We start from the raw sequence: 19,386 nt of genomic DNA on the forward strand, positions 1-19,386 counted from the left end.
AATTAAAATTATCCTAAGATATAAGAAACAGTATAAACACTCATAGCCACTTCTCACAGTCAAATGGAGGAGGTAAGATGTGGAGAGAAGAAATTCAGCTATTTAGTAAAATTACCACAATATATTTTGTCTAATAAATTGTTCTAAAGGTACATTCCAATTGACAGTAGTTCCAGGTGAATGTTTCTTTTCCATAATGAAAACATTAACACACATATATCAAAGTTTTAAAAATAACTGGAAGAGCAGTTTAAAAGAAGCTATGTGAATTTAAAAAAAGTTAACATGTTGATTTAAAGCAATTTTGAAACAAAAGTTAAATTTAACTAAAAAGTGATAAATTAGAGAGGTCATTGTAAGCAAATTCTAGTCCTGCTCTAGTTTAAGTATTTTTAAATAAGAGTTGATATGTATTGTAGCCATGCAACAATGTCAGGTCTGAATTAATGAGTCCGAGAGAAACATTACTCAACCATTCAATACAGATTACACCTTACTTAACCTTTTGTCGACACAGTTGAACTGGTAAAACCAAGCCAGAGTAATCTAAGAAGAATGCTCTTTTCCCTAAAGTAAGTCATTACTCCCAACCTTTCATGGGCCACAAGAGTTGCCCATCTCCTGTTGTTCAACATAACTTTTGTTCTTGTAACTGTTCTTTCTGCCAACCTGAGCTAAAGAATTTTATTTTTAAGCTTTTGGCATCTCTGCTGCAGAGATAGTTGAAAACAAACATTTGGAAGACAGAGGATTTCTGTAACATATTGTGCAAGGAATAAACCACTTAGAAGTCTCAGATATGCAAAAAACTCCACATCAGCTGATACATATTCATGAGAGCTCTAGCCCTAATGAAACAAAAATGACTTGAATTGTCTCTTACTGTTGTCTTATTGTATCCTTTTGTGACCAATCTAACAACTTCAAAAGGTTCACTCCCCTTACCAGGCCACTCCACTGGGACTGGTCCCAGCACCACACCAGCCTTTTGGAGAACCAGGCCAATGTGCTGATGCAGCAAAAACACACCCCCTTCCCCCCCACACACACATTTTCTGCTGGACAAGTGACTTGAATAAGATCATAAGGGGCTACTAAGTGCCAACACAAGGTCAGTGCTGTAATTGGGAAAGGGAGAAGATGAGCGACCATATTTTAATACATAACTGCCACTTAAAGACTGGCTCACCATGTCTCATGAAACTATCCTAAGTGAAATCTAATTATGCATGTGCCAGGGACAGAACACACAGTTATCTTTATTATCTGACATGAAGCAACCTGGTCATCTATGTAAGAACTAGGTATTAGATGCTAGTATGTAGTAACAACCGTAAATACAAACATAAGAGTTTTCTCCTTCCATTTTTGCCAGTGAATCTAAGTCTTGACAGGACTGACCCGTGAAAAACAAACAAACAAAACCTGAAAAACAACCCACCCCACCCCCAAACCTGTATTCACAAGCGCATTCACATGATATACTCCTGACACTACATTTCAATAAAAGTTGTCACTTTAGAAGAGGCCTGCAAACAAAATAAGTGCTTAGGGAAGTAACAAAAATAGAGATTTTTATCAGATGAAACTCCAAGCCAGCCCTGCAGAAAACCAGTTTAAAATGATGCACTAATTACAGTATCTGTTTGAACAACAGAAGTAATTTTATAACATGAAGCATCAGAACACACTGATTGTCCTAACCCCTGCTGATAAACTGCTTTAATTGTGCAGTTACAGTCAGGCAAATTAACATAGACTTTTGCTCCTACTGAGCTTCTAATGGTAGCAGTTCACAAGCAGAAAGCTGGTGACAAAATAATGTAACAAAAGAAATGCTGAAGGAGTAGCACCTGGTCAGGGAGAACACTGTAGCTTACTTCACATTTAGAATTTCTGATCGAAGTTTTCTCCTATAGAAGCAACAGATCAATTGCTTAAATTAGCAGTCACATACTTACTGTTCTGAAGGTCAGACAAGTTAGTATTATTTAGTATGTCTTCAATTATCCATTATTATTGTATACTAAGCCCCCTTCAAGACAATTCTGGATTAAGCAGTGGGTGTCTTCCAGCTCATGTTAAACTAGCCGGTACCTGTCAAACATTGTCAAAGGGCATTATCTGAAAAATCTTTTAAGAACTATTCTGAAGAAATCTGATGGCATGAAACAACCTAATGTCTAAATGCACAGATGAGGATTCTGTTCTCTGTCTCGGAGCCTCAACACAGACTTTGTGCTCGGGAAACTTCAAACCAAGCGCCGCCCCAAGTTCAGATCTGCCCTGCAGTCAAAATGGTTCCCACATGCACGAAACACCACACTGGATCTTTCTAAAGCTGTGGCTTCACAGCACAACTGAGCTGATCCAACAACCACGGTCTGCTGACAAAAGAGGCAGCCCCTGTCACCGCCCAAGCCACCGCACTCACATCCCCCCTGCTCTGCACCATTATAGCTGGACAGCGAACTGCTCCAGAGAGCGGAGCCAGCAGGAACTCTCCATCACAAAGGGTTAAGTTGCTGTGAAACAGGCAACAGGACTGCATCTCTCCAGGATTTTCTTCTTGCATATTTGTCTCAAGTTGTGCCAGTGTGAAAAATAAGAGCAATGATTTGTGGAACGAGCTGTATTGTCGAGTGCTGTCAAAACCCAGGAGCCTGTTAAGACTGAGTATTTCACTGTTTTGGGATGAAAGTAAAAAAGTTTTGTATGCATCGGTATCCTCAGCGAATAAATGAGAACTTAGCACATGAACTGCACAGCATAAACACAGCATCTGGATATACTGGTTAGAGATGAATGCAATTGTTAATACTGATACTTAAAATTACCATGAAGTGTCAAACTTTACCTAGTCAAAGGAGTGAGCCTGTTCATTTTTCTGACTTTGGACTACAGATAAGAGTTTTAACATTTTAACTTTACCAGCATTCCTGAAGTAATAAACTTCATATGGAGACAGAGTTACACTGATATCCAAGTATAATTTTATTCCCCTACAGAAAAGGCAATAAGCAGTACAAGGCATTTCACAATACTGTGATTATTTTCACACATTGACCACTGTTAACGTAACAATATCCATAAACAAACATAAATTCCTTCAAAAGAAAACAAAATACCAATAAAACCTGAATGCAATAGTTGTCTTGATTCAGGGTTATCTTCAGATGGCTTTTTGAAGGGAAGTACCTCCATATTCTGAATCTCAAGGTACAAAAGAAACTTTTAAATGAAGGCTTAGATCAACAAAACCTAATCTGTGACAGCAGACACATTCCTCAGAGCATTCTCTAATCAGGAAATACAGACAGTAAGTTTATTTCAACTCATGACTCAAGTCCATTCATTAGCAGTCACTAATGAAATTAACTTCAAAATAACCTGCAACTGTTCTAACACCACTTCTGCATAAACCCATCTGCCTCTAAGTTTAATGAGCATTATTAAGCAGTATAAAGCTGATTCTGCTATTCAGCTTTAGATGGAGAAAGGCTGACAAAAATAAGTATTCTTACATCTACCTTAGTATCACGCAGCACCTATATACCATGCACTTTTATACATAGATATTAAATTACTCAGTTTACAGAGTCTTAACATACTTTAGAATTTTTATTTTACCGATCATTAACAGGATGTTAAAAACAAAACAGAAAATATATCCAGAATAGACCAGTTTTTATGAACTAGTTATTCCCCCGTGACCTAAAAAGGTATTTCTTAAAGTAGTATCAACATGTCAGTAACATCATATTTTACTATATAATACTATTAAATTTACTCTTTTAAGTACATAAAGATTCTTTTGTAAATCTCAGTTTTTACTTAAGCAGTATTCTAGTTGTATTATATTTTAATTTACCATTATATTTCTACCCAGGAGGAAGACTAGTACACCAAGGTACTAGCCTTGCTAATACATGCCTCTGTATTCCACCCAAAATCTTACCAAGGTGTCTAAAACTCTGCTGAAGTACATGCTGAAAGGCAAAATAGTCTTAATTAAACTGAAAGTCTGATGCCTGTTTTTCATCTGGGATTCTCAAACTAGGAGTGTTGACATCCAAAAGGACCTAATCTAATATACTTTCCAAAACTAACTCAAGGCATGGCAACTTCAAGAAAGTTGCTTTAAGAAAGAAGTTGCAACTCCAAGAAAATGCAATGTTAACAGTCCAGCCTTTGGTACATTGGTTCAGGAAATTACAATCAAGATCCTAGTATTGCCTCAGCCAAAAATGCATCAACATCACCACGCTGATATTCCAGGAGTGCCCTAACATCAGGCCAAAGAAAGGCAGAACAAGGCACTTTCCACTTTGTCCTTTAAGGTGGCAGATCACTGCCCAGGAGGGAAGGGGGGGGGGGGGGGGGAAAAATAAAAAAATGCACGAAGTGCTGGAGGCATCTCTAGCCCAATGATAAAGGGCTTCACCAGGAGGTGGGTTCCTGTTCTTTTACTTAGGACTGGAGGCTTTTTGCAGTTGTGAATGATTGGATAAAACGTATAAATAGCACTTTGAGGAGAACCTTTATTTCCAACTTCAAGGTGAGACCCTTAGTTTTTCCTTTTTCCATTCATATGAAACTTTTACTTTCATCTGTGCAATGAACACAAAAGATGGAATGCATCATCAGAGCCTGTGGTTTAATGATTTGGGAACTTACGGGAAATATCTGAGCAGTGGTTGCACATTTCTGGATACTTACTCTATTGTTTAAAGAAAAGTGCTACCACTACTCCTCAGCTGTATTTAACGGAAAAAAGTGTCCGTTCACTGGTTTCTCAGTCTTCTAGTCTACACAGTATAGTACTCCCAAATATTTCTTTAGAGATTTTTTAAATAGTTAAAAAAACCAAACAAACAAAAAAAACCAAACAGAAAGAAAAAGCAAAACAAAAAAAAAAACAATCCCAAAACACTGTTCTTGACTGCAATTTGGACTACCATTTACAGCATACTGAATTTTTAACACTACAATCAATGTAGTATTAGTCGCTAGCACTTGTAAAAGTAAAAAACATAAAACAAATTATATTTTTTTATTCAATGGAGAACATGATCAGCTCTTAGGCTGGTAGTATAATTTTACACTTTTTGAAACATCGTCTTTCGTCATTTGAAGTACTATCATGTAACTTTCATCAACAGTAACTGCTCCAGATAATTGTGGCATCTGTCTTTACTGAATTTCAACCATTTATATTTCTCTAATCCATGTTTTATTTCCTCTCTGCCTTGCTTAGATTTGATTGCTGCTTTGCATAGCAAAGCTGGTCAACGCATGAACACTTCCCTCCTCAATAATTTGAGCTCAGTATTAAATTGATCCATTTCTCAGTTAAGCTTATCTTCAAACACCTGTGCTCCAGCTCTTCTGTGACAGCTCCACATATAAGTGATGTTGAACAAATCATGAGGGTCAAGAAATAACAAAATAAAGCCACACTTTTCTTCAGGTGCTATTCCTGCTTAATCTAAGCATGAATTCTAACATAAATGAGTGAAAATTGCTGGAAGTCTAAAGAAACAGACAAAGCTACATTAATTCATACATAATTTGTTAAATTTCATTTTTTATATAATTAGGAATAAATGACCGATTTTTTAATTTTTTATTTCAGACTGAATTTACAGCACTGTTAAAGAAAAGGAGGAGAAAGAAATATAAAGAGAAAAACTGTAATAGCTAAGTGACCTTTTGGAGCTATCAGAATAAACAGAGCTGCTTACAGTCTGCATTTTAATGCCAACATATCCACACTTCTACTTTCCTAATCTCAATTTGCCTATCACTTCCAGAGTCCAGTGACTCAGCTTCTGCTTGAAAATCCAACCATTTTGCTTTTAGTGTTTCCTCAAGGATGAGGCGCATATATACCTCACATATATATATATGAAAAATAAAAGATTTATCAATAGGGATTCCTCTGCATAAATCTTGGTGAAGGTCTTAAGGGAGCATATTGTAAAGACAACTTTATAAAATGACAATGTAGTCACGCCAACCCTTCACCTTTTTTAGTTACAAAGTAATTGTAAGCTTTTAAAAGAGAGAACTACTCCTCCCTATTTTCTCACGCTGTTAACATTTACAATAACACGTGATTACTAACCTCTTTAACATCTTTTCAGAACTGCTTAACACAGTAAGAAAAGTGAAATTCCACTCACTCCAAATCTTTGCACAAAAGTATACGAAGATGTCACTACAGAACATTTTTAACAGAAACTCAGATTGAACATGTTAACATAACCTCAATGTGCCAAGAAAATTGAAAAGTACCACCTCTTAACCCACAATGTAATAGACAAGTTTCAGATACAGTTATGAAACTCTGCACAGAACTGCCAGCTAAATTTAAGAAAATCAAAAGGAAAACTCTTCCCTACTCTGCCCACCTCCCCCAAATCCCACAACCCATCTGAAGTAAAAAAGAACAGGTTCATAGTTTTTACTCTTGGTATGCACAAAAAAGTTAAGTGACCAGTTATCACTGTTTCTATAAAATCAGATGACTTGTAAAACAAAATTATTTTTATAGTAATATATTGTTAGCTTTATTTTAGGACATTGTGATCTTTAGGTTTTTACTATTTGTCAAAGCAACAAAAATAAGAGACTCATGACTCAAACCAAACATACCTAGGTAGTAGTTAAGAAACTACTGAAGAAACAGTTAAGAAACTGTTCTTGCTCAGTGAAATTTAAAAAAATTAAAAGAGGTAAAACAAACATTCATCACCCCTGGTTTTTTAGATTGGTTCAGGGGCAGGTTGGAGAGGGGAAAGGGCAGAGGAAGAGGAGTAACTTTAAACTTTAATACTTTAACCAGTGACACTTTGCCAACAGTACTTTACTGCTGCTGGGCTACAAGAACGCAGCAAAATGCAGGAAAGAGGCTGTGCACAGAAAAGCAAAGCTGTTTTTACTGGCAGGGCCAGGATGACATGGTTGCAATGCCAGAGCTTTAGCTCAAAACCTGTATCTTACACTGCTTGGGAATGGCTCTTTCTGTTCTGGATAAATGTGCACGTTAACAATAACTGTGAGTTTTGATGAGAACATGCACAGTCAGACTGCAAAAAACAGAGCTGGGGGGAACAATCAATGTTACAACATATCTCATGCATAAGCTGAAGTGCTTTGCAGAATCCTGACCTTAATGAAAAACAGGGTACTAGCATTGATATGATTACACCTAATATTTTTCTTATTTCCCCCTTCTTATTTCAATCCTTGGGATGAATCTGCCTTGAAGATTTCCTCAAAGATGCATAATGAAGAGCAGGTGTCTGAATCACTCCTGCTTCCTGTAGGTCTGCAGGGATGGCAAGAAGATTCAAGTGCCTAGGCAGCTAAATGCTATCGTGAATAATTAGATTCAAATCACCTCTTATGCCAACAAGAAAACGTAGCGCTAAACATACACCAATTTTTTTCAGAAGTGGTTGCTTAAATGAATATTGCCAGCTTTAGACACAATGTCTGTGCTTATAATCAGAATGCTGATCTTATATAGTCACCTCAGAGAAAGAAACTCTCCCTTATCACAAGTCAGAACTATTCTGAGTTTTCTTGTAAAGAAGGGTTTCTTCTGCAGACTTCAGGTCAACAACAGAGCTGAAACGGTAACTGCTCACCCCCACCAAAACAAGTGGCTCCATTCCTTTCTCCTTCCTCTCAGCTGCCTGCAGAGTCCTTCCCTCCTCTTTGCACCAGCAACAGCTCTCACTGGGTCCTTCTAGAGCCAGTTTAACACAGCAGCAAACTACTGCTGTCAGATTAGGCTTTGCCTGTTTAGCAAGCTGAACTGGCTCAGTGACACATCCCACAAGTAGCAGACTGAGCACAAAGGAGGGCACAGGCATATCCCTTTGTAGGAAGCTGCCAGCTGTCAGTCACACCTTCAGCAGACTGCATAGCCAGCCCAGTCACTCCCCTGCCACACCAAACCACTCACAACAGGGGGTGAGGATGAGAGAGCCCCATGCTCTGACTGCCTGACTTGCAACTCCGTAGACATGTTGGGCACTTATCAGTGCCGCTTAAGCCAAATGTAATTTTACTGTAATACACATATTGCTATTTAAAAGTTAAGTATTCTGAAAACTCAGTTTCCACTCGCCTCAAGTCAGGCATGCAAAGCAGTCAACATTTTCCATTTCAAATGTTACACCTCAGTTGCTTACCTGAGAAATGAACATACTATGGCCCCATTTATTTAAATAAGGGTGTGGCAAGGAAAAAAACCTAGTCACTCACAGCATAGTGATTAACTCCAAGGAAAAGTTCATTTATACAAAAAAGTCATAACTAGGAACCTTAATTCTAGCATCTTCTAATTGGAATTGGCAATCTCAACACTCTTCTTAAAAATGTGTAATTTTACAGGAGACATCAGCTGGGTTTCAGTAGCCCTGTTTCCCTGTTCATCATAGAACAGCACTAATACTGCCCTATTACATAAGGCTTTTTTTTTTTTTTAAATTTTGTAATCGCTGAGGAGTGCTTTCCACTAACGAATTATATAATTAATATGTCACTCAGTTATTTGCTCTCTTTCATTTCTCTACACAGTGATTTCTCCTACAGTACTAAATTCTGGAATTTTCAGATTTACAGAAGTGTTGGAAGGATGCCTTGCATTTTGGATTAGAGAGGAGTGAGACCAGAAATGATGCTCAAAGTTAATTCTGCAGTCAGCAGGCCTCATGAAACTATTACAGAAGGGCTTTATCTTAGTGATAAGGTACTGTTAAGCAGATGACTGCCCACGTTTCTTATCCCACTGCTCAGATGGTGGCTTGCTCTGCTCTAAATAGTGGCCCCTTCTACAGTCCATGGGTCTTTTGGAGAAGATAAACAGTCAAATTCACTGACTAATGTAACAAACTCATTTTCCACAGAATATTGTTGTTAAACAGACATTATGCTACAGGTGGCATAAGTTCACAGCATGTTACCAACTATATTGCATTATCCAGACAGGGTAAGAGGTTCTTTACCAATTGGAAACAACTGAAAAGCTAAATTTCAGGGTCACTCTAATCCATATACTAACTGATTTGCTCCATAGCTAGAAAGCTCACCAGTTAATTGCAATGTTTTTATTCAGGTTTGAATGTGACTCCATTCATACAGGTTTTCTGAGGTTTTGTTTTTTGTTTTTCCCCTTCTTTTTTTTTTGTTTTGAGGAGTGGGCTATGCGAGCTTTGTGTTATCTGCGTTGGATTCATACTATGGTAATACTTCTAAGCAGTGCATAAATAATAGTGTAGTGTGTTGTTGTCCATGATTTATTCAACTTTTCTTCAACGGTGACCCACAATCAGCAGTACTGTGCTCAGTGGAACAAAGAATGTAGCATTTCTGTAGCATTTTATATAGCATTACTGCTAAGACTGTTAGATTTTAACACATTTAATAATAACAATCTAGCCTTATATTTTATCTCCATTCTCTTATTTTTTTGCTAAGCTATTAAAACAGCAAGTTTACTCTAAAACGGTAATAATTTAATCTTATGGTGATTACACAAGCATGATTAAAAACCAAAGATATATAAATACATTTTACTCCCTCCTCCTGAAATAGTTCCATTCTGTCCATATTTACTCAGTTGCAACAATTCCAAAACCTAATTTATTTGTAAACAAATAACCTGGACAACAGTTCAAGACAAACAGAAAGTAACAGGCAAGATACCAATGCAAATTAAATAAAACTAACTTCTACTTTAAAAATAAAACAAAATTTTGTTATAGAGAATACAGAAAACTCCCCAAATTTGTCACCGAGTACAGAACTGACAATAAATATTAGCTAATGAACTAAAGTTGAGTCCTTGAAAGAATTCAGAACTACTGCCTCAAATGATCTCAGCACATAAACTTTCCATGTATTTATGACTGAAATCTTGCACACAGTCTGTAATTATATTGTTTTATTGCAGCAGTTGCCTCAAATCCTTGCTACAATTATATGGGATTTGACACACCCAAGTTACCATGTAGATAACTCAAAGTGTGACCACTGTTCCAAACCTTCTTTATGACCAATTTCATGCAACAACTCTACTGATTATAACAACTGCAGAATGAGGAGTATCTAGCATGTGGCATGTGTTCTCAAGGCTAGATTAAAATGTAGTAATAGTCATGCCAGTTAAAGACTGTATAGCTGAGTGCCAGCTTGGCACTGATATGAAACAGCTCTTAAGAATACTGCTGATAATATATTAGGGAAGCCTTTCCTACAGGTACAGAGATGATTGATCTTCAGGATCGGTATCCCCCTTTACCTCTCAGGTGACATCAACCCAGTGATTAAAAAAAAAAATATCCATCAGTAAGCCAGTGGGTAGTACCCTTCAGCAGTACTACTTTAATGATTCATAAGAATTAGAACATTGCAACCCATCAGTACTCTCTGATGGCTTTCACAGAGAGCTCTCTGGTCCTTCACTGAATCTGTCCTTAAGGTCAGGGTCTGGAATTCTTTATTCGCTTTCTTAGACTTAATGAGCTGAAAACCACAAATTTTTCAGTTCATTTAAAATACTATACGCTACCATCAGTTCTTTACATAGTATGTGAGCAACACATTTAAAATAAAAACATTGTGAAAATATTTAATAGGAAAAAGTAATTTTAAGTGAAATTATTAAAATAACATTTCTGTAAAGGAGTAATTATGAAAAAATATTTCTGACCACTTTTTAAACTTGAAAATAAAGTGTAATAAAACCTTTACTCATTACATAAACACAAAAGAAAGTGAAAGCTATTCATAATTTTAATTCAAAGTCAAATATCACAATATTTACATTACATACATGTATACCGTTCTTAGGAGAGAATGTCTAGATATGCATCCTTCAACATGACATTCAATTAGCAGTCCTACAACTGCTGATAAGGAGACATCATCATCCTTCCAAAAAGCCATCTAGTTTCACACGAACTTTTTGAATGCCACAGATTTTGGTAAAAAATGTACAAAAACATTCACTAAAGCAATGTAATTTTTAAAAAATCTCATTAAATAGTGAATCTGCTCACATTTTCATTTGCAAGATTTTGAGTAAAACTGAGTGTGCAAACTGAATAAAAACTACAATTAACCAAATTATCACAGCTCCATTGCAAGTCACCATAATATGAAAAATTAAGACTTATTTAATTATGCAAAATTTCGAGTTCTGCTTTTTCAACACAGTGCCCAAAGAGAAGCACAGGTAGATCTAGCCATTTTCCTCAGCTAAACAAAGATATTAATGAAGAGAGAAATATCATGAATAAATACTGGACAGATTAAAAGAACCAAACAGAATGTCATTACAGTATGAAGCCACAGAAACAAAGTAAATCCTTGATGGGTTAACCAAGTCTGAAGATATTTAAAGTGAGTAATTTTCAATAGATTCCAGTACATTATCAGAAACATGCAAAAAGTTATTAAAAAAATTAACTGCTTCTACTCCTCAGAAGACAAGTTCCAAACTTGTTTTATTAAAATGTCCATTATATACAGTTTTAGATTGCATGCTTACTGGCCTATACAAAAATCAAACCAAAGTTTTACAGTTTAAATTAATACACTTCTGAATAACAAAAGTCGAGTAAGATGGTAAGGCTCGAGAGAAAAGGTCATTATGTGCATGCCTTTCTTACGTTCTACAATGGTTTCATCCATTTTAGAAAATAAGACAGCATTGTGCATGAATTGAGGACAAAAATAATTACATGCTCTGCTCACATCCTAGAGAGGTAGCTAGAAGAAAGGTGGCTTCCTTCATTCTAAATGTTTCCTGCTCTTCAGGAAAGCACAAGCATATTCCCTTTGTTCAAAATGCATTTCCAACAGATGACAAAGATTTACTGCCAACTGACAGGTGCTGATGTCCCACTTCCTGACCTGGCCACTTTCTTTTTCCCCTCCTCTCCCTTCTCAAATTGGCACAGGTATTAATTTGGGTCAATACAGCTTATTAACTAGCAAAATTTATCATCCCACTGAACTATACTCTCACAACAGCCATCCAAAATCTAGCTTCTTTCCTGTCCCCACTGTAACCCTCTAACATGGAATAACACATTTCCCCCCAGCTCCCAAAAGAGAAGTAGAGCAAAACTGTTCCAAATACATGTCATGCTGTATTGCTATGAAACGATGCAAATTGTCTCTTTTTATTGATGATAAGGAAGAGGAAGGTCCAAAAAAATAACTAGTTTCCTAACCTAATAGGTTTGAAGAAGGTTCTTTACAAAGCATTCAAAGCAACATGGTAAGAACTAACAGCGTCAGCATGCTACTTGTCATTAGTATTCTCCATGTTACAACTGTAGGCTGCCAACACAATTAAAACATCTCCAAGTATTCGCTATTACATTTTAATCTTTGCACTGCATTATGACTTAAGAATTCATCCAGATGTGTCACAAATAAACTTCACTACTTTCAAACAGGAAAAAGACACCAAAAACAGTGAAAAATTCCAGCCCTTCCCAAAAAACAGCCCTGAGATTTCAAAGAACTAAAACCCAAGTGTACAGTTTCATAACTTTGCTTCCCATTTCTCAGTTAGCACCCATCTATTATCATTCACGGTGAAAAAATTCTGGCCTGTTTCAAATGTCTGCATCTTTAAATAAGAAAATTAAACACAGCAAAAAGTTCATTAGTGGTGGAAAGAACAGGCATTTCAAGCCTGTATGTTCCATATTTTGTGTCTAAAAAACAAGTTGGGGACCCTGCATTTATCATCTGAAGATGTAAAAAGCATCATCTCCACAGCATACCAAGAAGCCAAGGTCATCCAGCTCAACTAATTCAAGAACAATTACTGCGCTTTGCCTAAAGCCTATAGTCCCACAACAGTTTAAGCTATTCTAAATAGGCGTTGTTAGTCCTACCTTGATGTACTAAAGTGCTTGCGATCCAGTTCATGGTTCTCAAAAGCAAGAGGAAGTTTCCAACTTTAGTTTTCAGCTGGCTTAGCACTGAAGCAGGTCATCATAGTCATTTACATCACCAGTAACGTCACAAGGAAGGGAGAAAGTATGCCTAGCCAGGGCTGTGCAAGTGGTACTGAACAGCAAGCGTTGACTTAAATTGTCCTAAGAGCAGCCCTGGAACTGCAGCCCGAGATACCTGAAGGAGTCAAATTGCCTGATGAGCAGTAGCGCTCAAGAAACTGATTGATTTTTAAAACTTCAGCAACACAGATGGATAGTTCCTTCCTATACCTCCAACATAGCCTTCAGAAAAGAGCAAAAAAACTAATTTAAGAACACAAGTGATACCTTCAAGAGAAACTCAACGTGAGCTCTCAGAAATGTCCCTAGCATAGAAATAATTACAGTTTTAGACCCAGTACATAAGAGGTTGTTGAATTGCCCTTAGTGCGAATGCTGAAGAACTGATTTGAACACCAGCAGTTGGAGATAGCAAATATTAGGCACTTTTTTGTTTTTTAAAAAGAAAATTACTATGATGAACCACCCAACCCAACTTATATTTTGAAGATAGGTTCAAAGGAAAAACCTTCAACAACTACTATCACAAAAACCTTACTAATATTAAACTTGTGTATTTTTAACCAATTAGGTATTGCAACAGCATGTAACTGATGTGCAGCCTATCAATAATCAATAAAACCTTAAATATATTTTTCCTCACATCAAGCATACAAAGCTAATTCACCATTTGGGGCGGGGGGGGGGAGAGATTCTTTTTCAACCAGGCTCTCCTCAAATTATAGGTGATTTGCAAAAACTTACTGGAATGTTTACAAGTAGTAAAACATTTACTTGCCTCTACCTCCAAAACTGCTGGATCATGGTTGTCTCTGCTCTTAAAGGAAACCTGAAAAGCAAAAAAAAATTGGGCTTGTGCCCTATTTTGCTTCTTTAAGATGTTTAAGAGAGGCATGAAGAGTTGGAATTAGGGTTTTTATTTTATCCTGTGATGGACACAATTTATTCCTTCTTGTTTACACTTAAGATTGAAATCCCAAGAAGCCATAAGACAACCTTGTTAAGGGAAAACAACCCAAGAATCAACAGAAGCTAAGTCACAGAAGAAAGAACAAACTTCAGTTTTCTTCCCCTCACCCCCAGCTCCTTCAAGTTCACTATTTGAGTGACTAACAACACTAAATCCCCTTCCAGAGTTAAGTATTCCTGCACTATCACTACTGGTGACTTGCACACAGTCTTATGAATTAACATTATGCAAGCTAAAAAAAAAAAAAAAAGAAAAAGAAAAAAATCAGTTAGAAATTTGATTGAGGTTGTATTTTAAAATTTTAAGATAAAAAGCAACAGGGAAAAAAAGCTCAAGTCCTTTTCAGCGCCTCTTTATGTTTCAAAATAGCAAAATAAGTAGAAAAACAATTTTTAAAAGTTCTTTGCAAATGAGAAAAAGTGAAAAAAAACATGAGCTGGCTAGCTATAAAAGGAAGACAAACATGACCTTCTCTTCCACTACTAACATGCCTGTGAGACAGCTTGTATGTATGCTACAGTGATGCAGTTATCAGAACATAAAAGCTGCTGCAATCATTGTTCTAAAAAGTAGTGCATTTCATCTGATAGCATGAGGCTAATTTAAAAAAAAAAAAAAGAAAAAATTAAAAGTCAAATTCACACCAGATGCAAATGGGCAAAGAGGATAGCTTATGAGCAAAGAGGATAGTTTATTTTAACTAATACCCATTACTGTTGTGGCAACCATAATAGTTCATTAATTTTAAGCAAGATGGCGCAGTACCATGTAATCCATTCAAAAAATGGTTTAAAGCCCCTTCTCTATTCCTTCCACCCACACTTCAACTATGTAATTACTATATATGAAAGAGGCAAGTCCAATTTTTTTGGTAAACAGGGAAGTTAAAAATGTTGATTACAAAAAACATACCATCATTAAGAAGAACAAAAGCAGGATGCCTAAAAATAAGAAAAATGTATCCAAAGTACATTAAGTACATACTTAAAACAGTATTATGAGAAGTTACATTGTCTGTAAATCATATATCACAGATAAACTATGCTCAACCAGTCCAGGGTTGTAGTCAATGTTTTAAGTTAAGTCAAATCAGTGAACTGGCTGAAATTCCTCATCATTACATACATGGAATGTGATCTTGCTGAAATGCTAAACCAGCATTAGACAGCCTCAACACCCTTCTCTGATAAAAGAGTATTTTATTTTGATTTACTTAGATAGGAACACCTGGTGACACAAGGTACAGTTTAATAAGTATTTCTTTCAGGGACAGCACTGGCTTAAGCAACCTACTCATAATGTGAATTCTGCACAAGAGTAGGCCAAAGACCTGGGCATCTTTACCCTAGGTCTACTCCTCAACTTAGCTCTCTGTGTATTACCAACAATTATAATGTTACTTCTCCAGTTGCAATGAGCAGCAGGCACCAATTCAAACAGCACTGGCACTGAATTAAATGCTCCAGTGGTGAAGTTCAAAGGTGGGTTGTTTTGGTTTGGTTTTTTGTTGTTTTGGGGTTTTGTAATTGTTGTTGTTGGGGGGGGGGGGGGAATTCCTTCCACAGATGAACTATAATCAGAGAATGCAATTTTTTTTTTAAAAAAGGAAAAATTTCATCTTTCTTTAAAATATTGAAAATAAAGTATTCGAAAATAAATCAAAATTAAGAAAATCATGTTTAGTTCAGAAAAGTAACTTAGAAGTCTACAAAGCATAAGATTACAGGATCACACACAAGATTCTTGTTTTAAAGCTATGAAGAAAAAATTCACAAAATTATACTGTTTTCTCCTTTCTGTTGAACAAGAACCCTCTTCATCAAAAACTTCTTACTTTACCAGGTGATATTAACAGCAAAATAGCAAACTAGGAGTTAAAGTGAAAAAAATTTAATGCAGACACTCGTGCATCTCATATCATGGAACGTGAAGGTGAAGTTTAACTCTGCAAGTTAAATTTATTTAACAACCAGCTGTCATTGAAAATAGGTGTCCTGACTCTGCTACTTCCCCTGACCTGCCCCTGCTGCTTGGACAATTGTGCATGGGCCAATTTAAGAAACTCACAAACTCAATTGACTCCTGAGGATGCACATGAAACAGTGGGAACAGATGTCCTAAGGCTTTTAATGGGAACTGACCATTAGATCAATACAAACATAGTGCCATACCACTCACAGAAAACCTTCAATAATTTGTGATAGGCAAGAAGATTTTGTCCTTTGAGGACTACTAAAATGATTAACTTACAGAGCTCAGGCATTACTCCGCTTAAGAGTGTGCGAGCCTCTTCAATCCTGCATAATTTGACAAAAATGTAAGTAAAGACCCTTTGAATTAAATTCTGATTTAAGGACATCTGTTGTTATTTCAATACCTATTATACCACCCACTTAAAGAAAAGTGTATTTACATTGTGTCAAATTCACCTTAAGATTACCAAACATACCAATGACACAAAAGTATCTTGCTTTTTTTAGTAATGTTTTTACTTTTTACTATGCAACACACCCTACCCATGCAACTATTTATCTTGATACCCCTCCTACCTATGCAACTTTTTCATACAAAGCATTAAATCCCATTTAAATGTTATGGAACAGAAGAAGTGACTAAAAGACTTTTGAAACGAACTGAGAATTAAATAAAAGTATCCCAACTACCAGTTTCAATGCTATTCTCCACAGTAACACACAGTAATCTGAAAGAAATTTATCTTCTGCTGTAATCTACAAACAATGCCTAGACCATATCCTCAGAGTTCTTGCTGCAAAACCATACAGTCTTGCAGAAAAAGGAACCTTCACTAAAGAGTGCTCAGAAAAGTCAGAAAAAATTATCAGAAAAAGGTGCTGATAGGATTTTTTTTCCTCTGTTGGTAAAGCATGTTTTAGCTATTTAACGAAGTACAGTAATACTCAACAAGAGTAAAAACGAAGTTTTCAGTGCAAGTCGTGCTCAGCTAAGCGTACACAGTGTAACCTCCATATCCTCCCTGTTCTACCCCCAACCCTTACCCTGCAGGCAGGGTTAATAAGATGTATCCCACGTTTGTAAGCAGAACATCACATTCTCGTAATGGGGATAATAAAGTCTGAAACCAACTGCAATAAAATTTTAGCGACTAAACTGACTTAGTAGACAATATACATTTAACACACCAGCACTCAAGCTCCACAAGGCAAGAAAGGGATACGTTGCAGTTGCAGTGTATGCAAAGCAAAAAGTATGCATAGATCGCTTCTATGAAGAAGTTAAACCAGACCAACAGGATAAAATACACAGATAAATCAACGGATGAACAAAGCACCTAAAAATAAAAGCTGTCATCTTTGAGACATGAGGTGTCTCAAAGCGAGATGTGAAATGTTTTTTATTTGGGCACTTAAATATATATAAACTGTTTTAACAGCTTTCTCTAACATAATACAACATGCAGGATAACTTACCTATTAGAATTTTAAAACACTGCCCCATCTTAGGCAGGAGGTGTTATTCCAATTCTTTACTCTGAGGATATCAACAAATAAACTCTTAAATCTGATAATCAAATAGTACATAAAAATGACACACACAGAGATTCAAAAACACAGGCATGCAAACAGTTTTTCCCAATATACGTACATAAGTATAGGCACTAAGAAAATAAATAGTTAAACTAAGAAATAAAGTTTGCACTGTATATATTCACCGGGAGTCTGAAGAGCAGCTGAATTAACTCTGAATAAGCACATAGCATATGAAATACCAGCCACAGAAATAACTAGTACACAGCTCCATACTGAGCTTGTCATTTGTGCATTTCAAATGTTTCCCTTCCATAAGGGGATAAGCATTTTTTTTTTCCTGTGATATGTAGACAACGATACACAGTCCTGTTAGGTAAGTCATCCCAGGATACTGAAATCCATGCATCCTGCAAGTTCTGTATGTCCTAATATTCACCCCCACCTCCAAGTAATTACATAGCTCTTAACACTACAACCACTATAACTGCTAGTATAAAGACAGAGTGAACAGACTGGAATTCAAAGAAGTGGTAAAATATCTAGTTTGTTACATATGAAAATTACTCTTCTCAGTTGCAGAAAGCAAGAAACTGTTTATCATCGTAGAAAATGCATTTGTAAAAATCACAGATAAATCAGCATTTATGAATACATTTAGGAAAAAAAAAGCCTTCTGCTACTGTTGTCATTATTTTGTGGAGACTTAACACCTTGTTCCCAGTGTCCTCCTGATCTCTCAGGCCTGATCTTGTTCATCTCAAACTTGCTGCAGAATTTCATTTCCTGTTGCCTATTAGTGAGATCATGCCTCACTTCCTTTTTTTCTCTTTAAAAATCCTTGGAGACAGTCTTAAATTTGTCACACAAGTGAACATACTTCACTTCTTTTCTTAAAACAAACCAAAAAAATCTCCAAAAACTCTGCTAAGCCTGTTTAAACTAAGAAGTTTTTCTAAGCTAAGGCCAGTAACAAGACACACAACAAAAGCCCAGTACTCTAATCATTAAAACTTGTTGCTGAATACTCTTCTTGAATTCAGGATTAATGAGGCATTGGCTACTATAGAAATGCCCTATTCACAGTATGATCAAAGCAATAGAACTTAATATAAAAAAAAAATATCTACACAATTAAAATTTGAGTTCTCTGAGATTACATGTAGCCAAACCATACCAGAGCCCCAAAATTTTAGCTTGATCCTCACCAATAAACTATTTTCATTTTAGCATATGTAAGTATGAAGTCCATGATGCACAAAACCGGATATGGGGAAAAAAAAAACAAACTTAAATTCAACCTGACTGTAGAATTGTTACATACTTCAGTAGTATACACACACACTATATATATATATACATATACACACACACACACACACACAGGGAGAATGAAAGTTTTTTTCATTTATATAAAACTTTGATAAATTAAATGTTCCATTATACTGTATTGAAATTTTATTCAGTACATCTTACTGTTATCCCTCTTTTTATACCTAAGCTTAACTCCAAGTCATTTTTTTCCAATTTCAGAGACTCTGACCAGAAGGAATCATCAGGATGATCTAATCTGGCCTCCAATATATCATAGGCCATTACTTTTCAACAGAAAAAAGAACTGCTCTGACAGTAATCATTACAAATTGGTTTAGAGCGTATCCAAGGTCATCATAACTTGACTCTGCTAATACATGGAATTAAAGTTTTTTTTCTAGACGGATTCTTCACATCTTCTTGAAGAGAATTCTGAATCACTCAAAATCTGATTTAAAAAAATTCTTAGCTTTGAGGCACAGACATTCCAAGGGCTAAATGGTAAACTCTCCTTACTTTCTTTCACAGTAAATTTTGAATTTTT

At 36.1% G+C, this 19,386-nt stretch overlaps 1 protein-coding gene across 10 annotated transcripts in view; it reads right to left on the reverse strand.

The window, feature by feature from the left end:
- The window catches only part of QKI (QKI, KH domain containing RNA binding), a 167,973-nt gene that overhangs the window by 61,833 nt on the left and 86,754 nt on the right, over positions 1 to 19,386 (reverse strand). For 4 of the 10 annotated variants that reach the window (XM_050894271.1, XM_050894270.1, XM_050894269.1 and 1 more), the window contains exon 4: positions 13,831 to 13,881. The exons of the other annotated variants lie outside the window; for them this stretch is intronic. In XM_050894271.1, the coding sequence (XP_050750228.1) occupies positions 13,831 to 13,881 (51 nt within the window). The remainder of the gene's footprint in view (positions 1 to 13,830; positions 13,882 to 19,386) is intronic. 10 annotated transcript variants of the gene reach the window in all.

The sequence above is a fragment of the Gymnogyps californianus genome, chromosome 3 (genome assembly GCF_018139145.2).
Source record: "Gymnogyps californianus isolate 813 chromosome 3, ASM1813914v2, whole genome shotgun sequence".
NCBI lineage: Eukaryota > Metazoa > Chordata > Aves > Accipitriformes > Cathartidae > Gymnogyps > Gymnogyps californianus.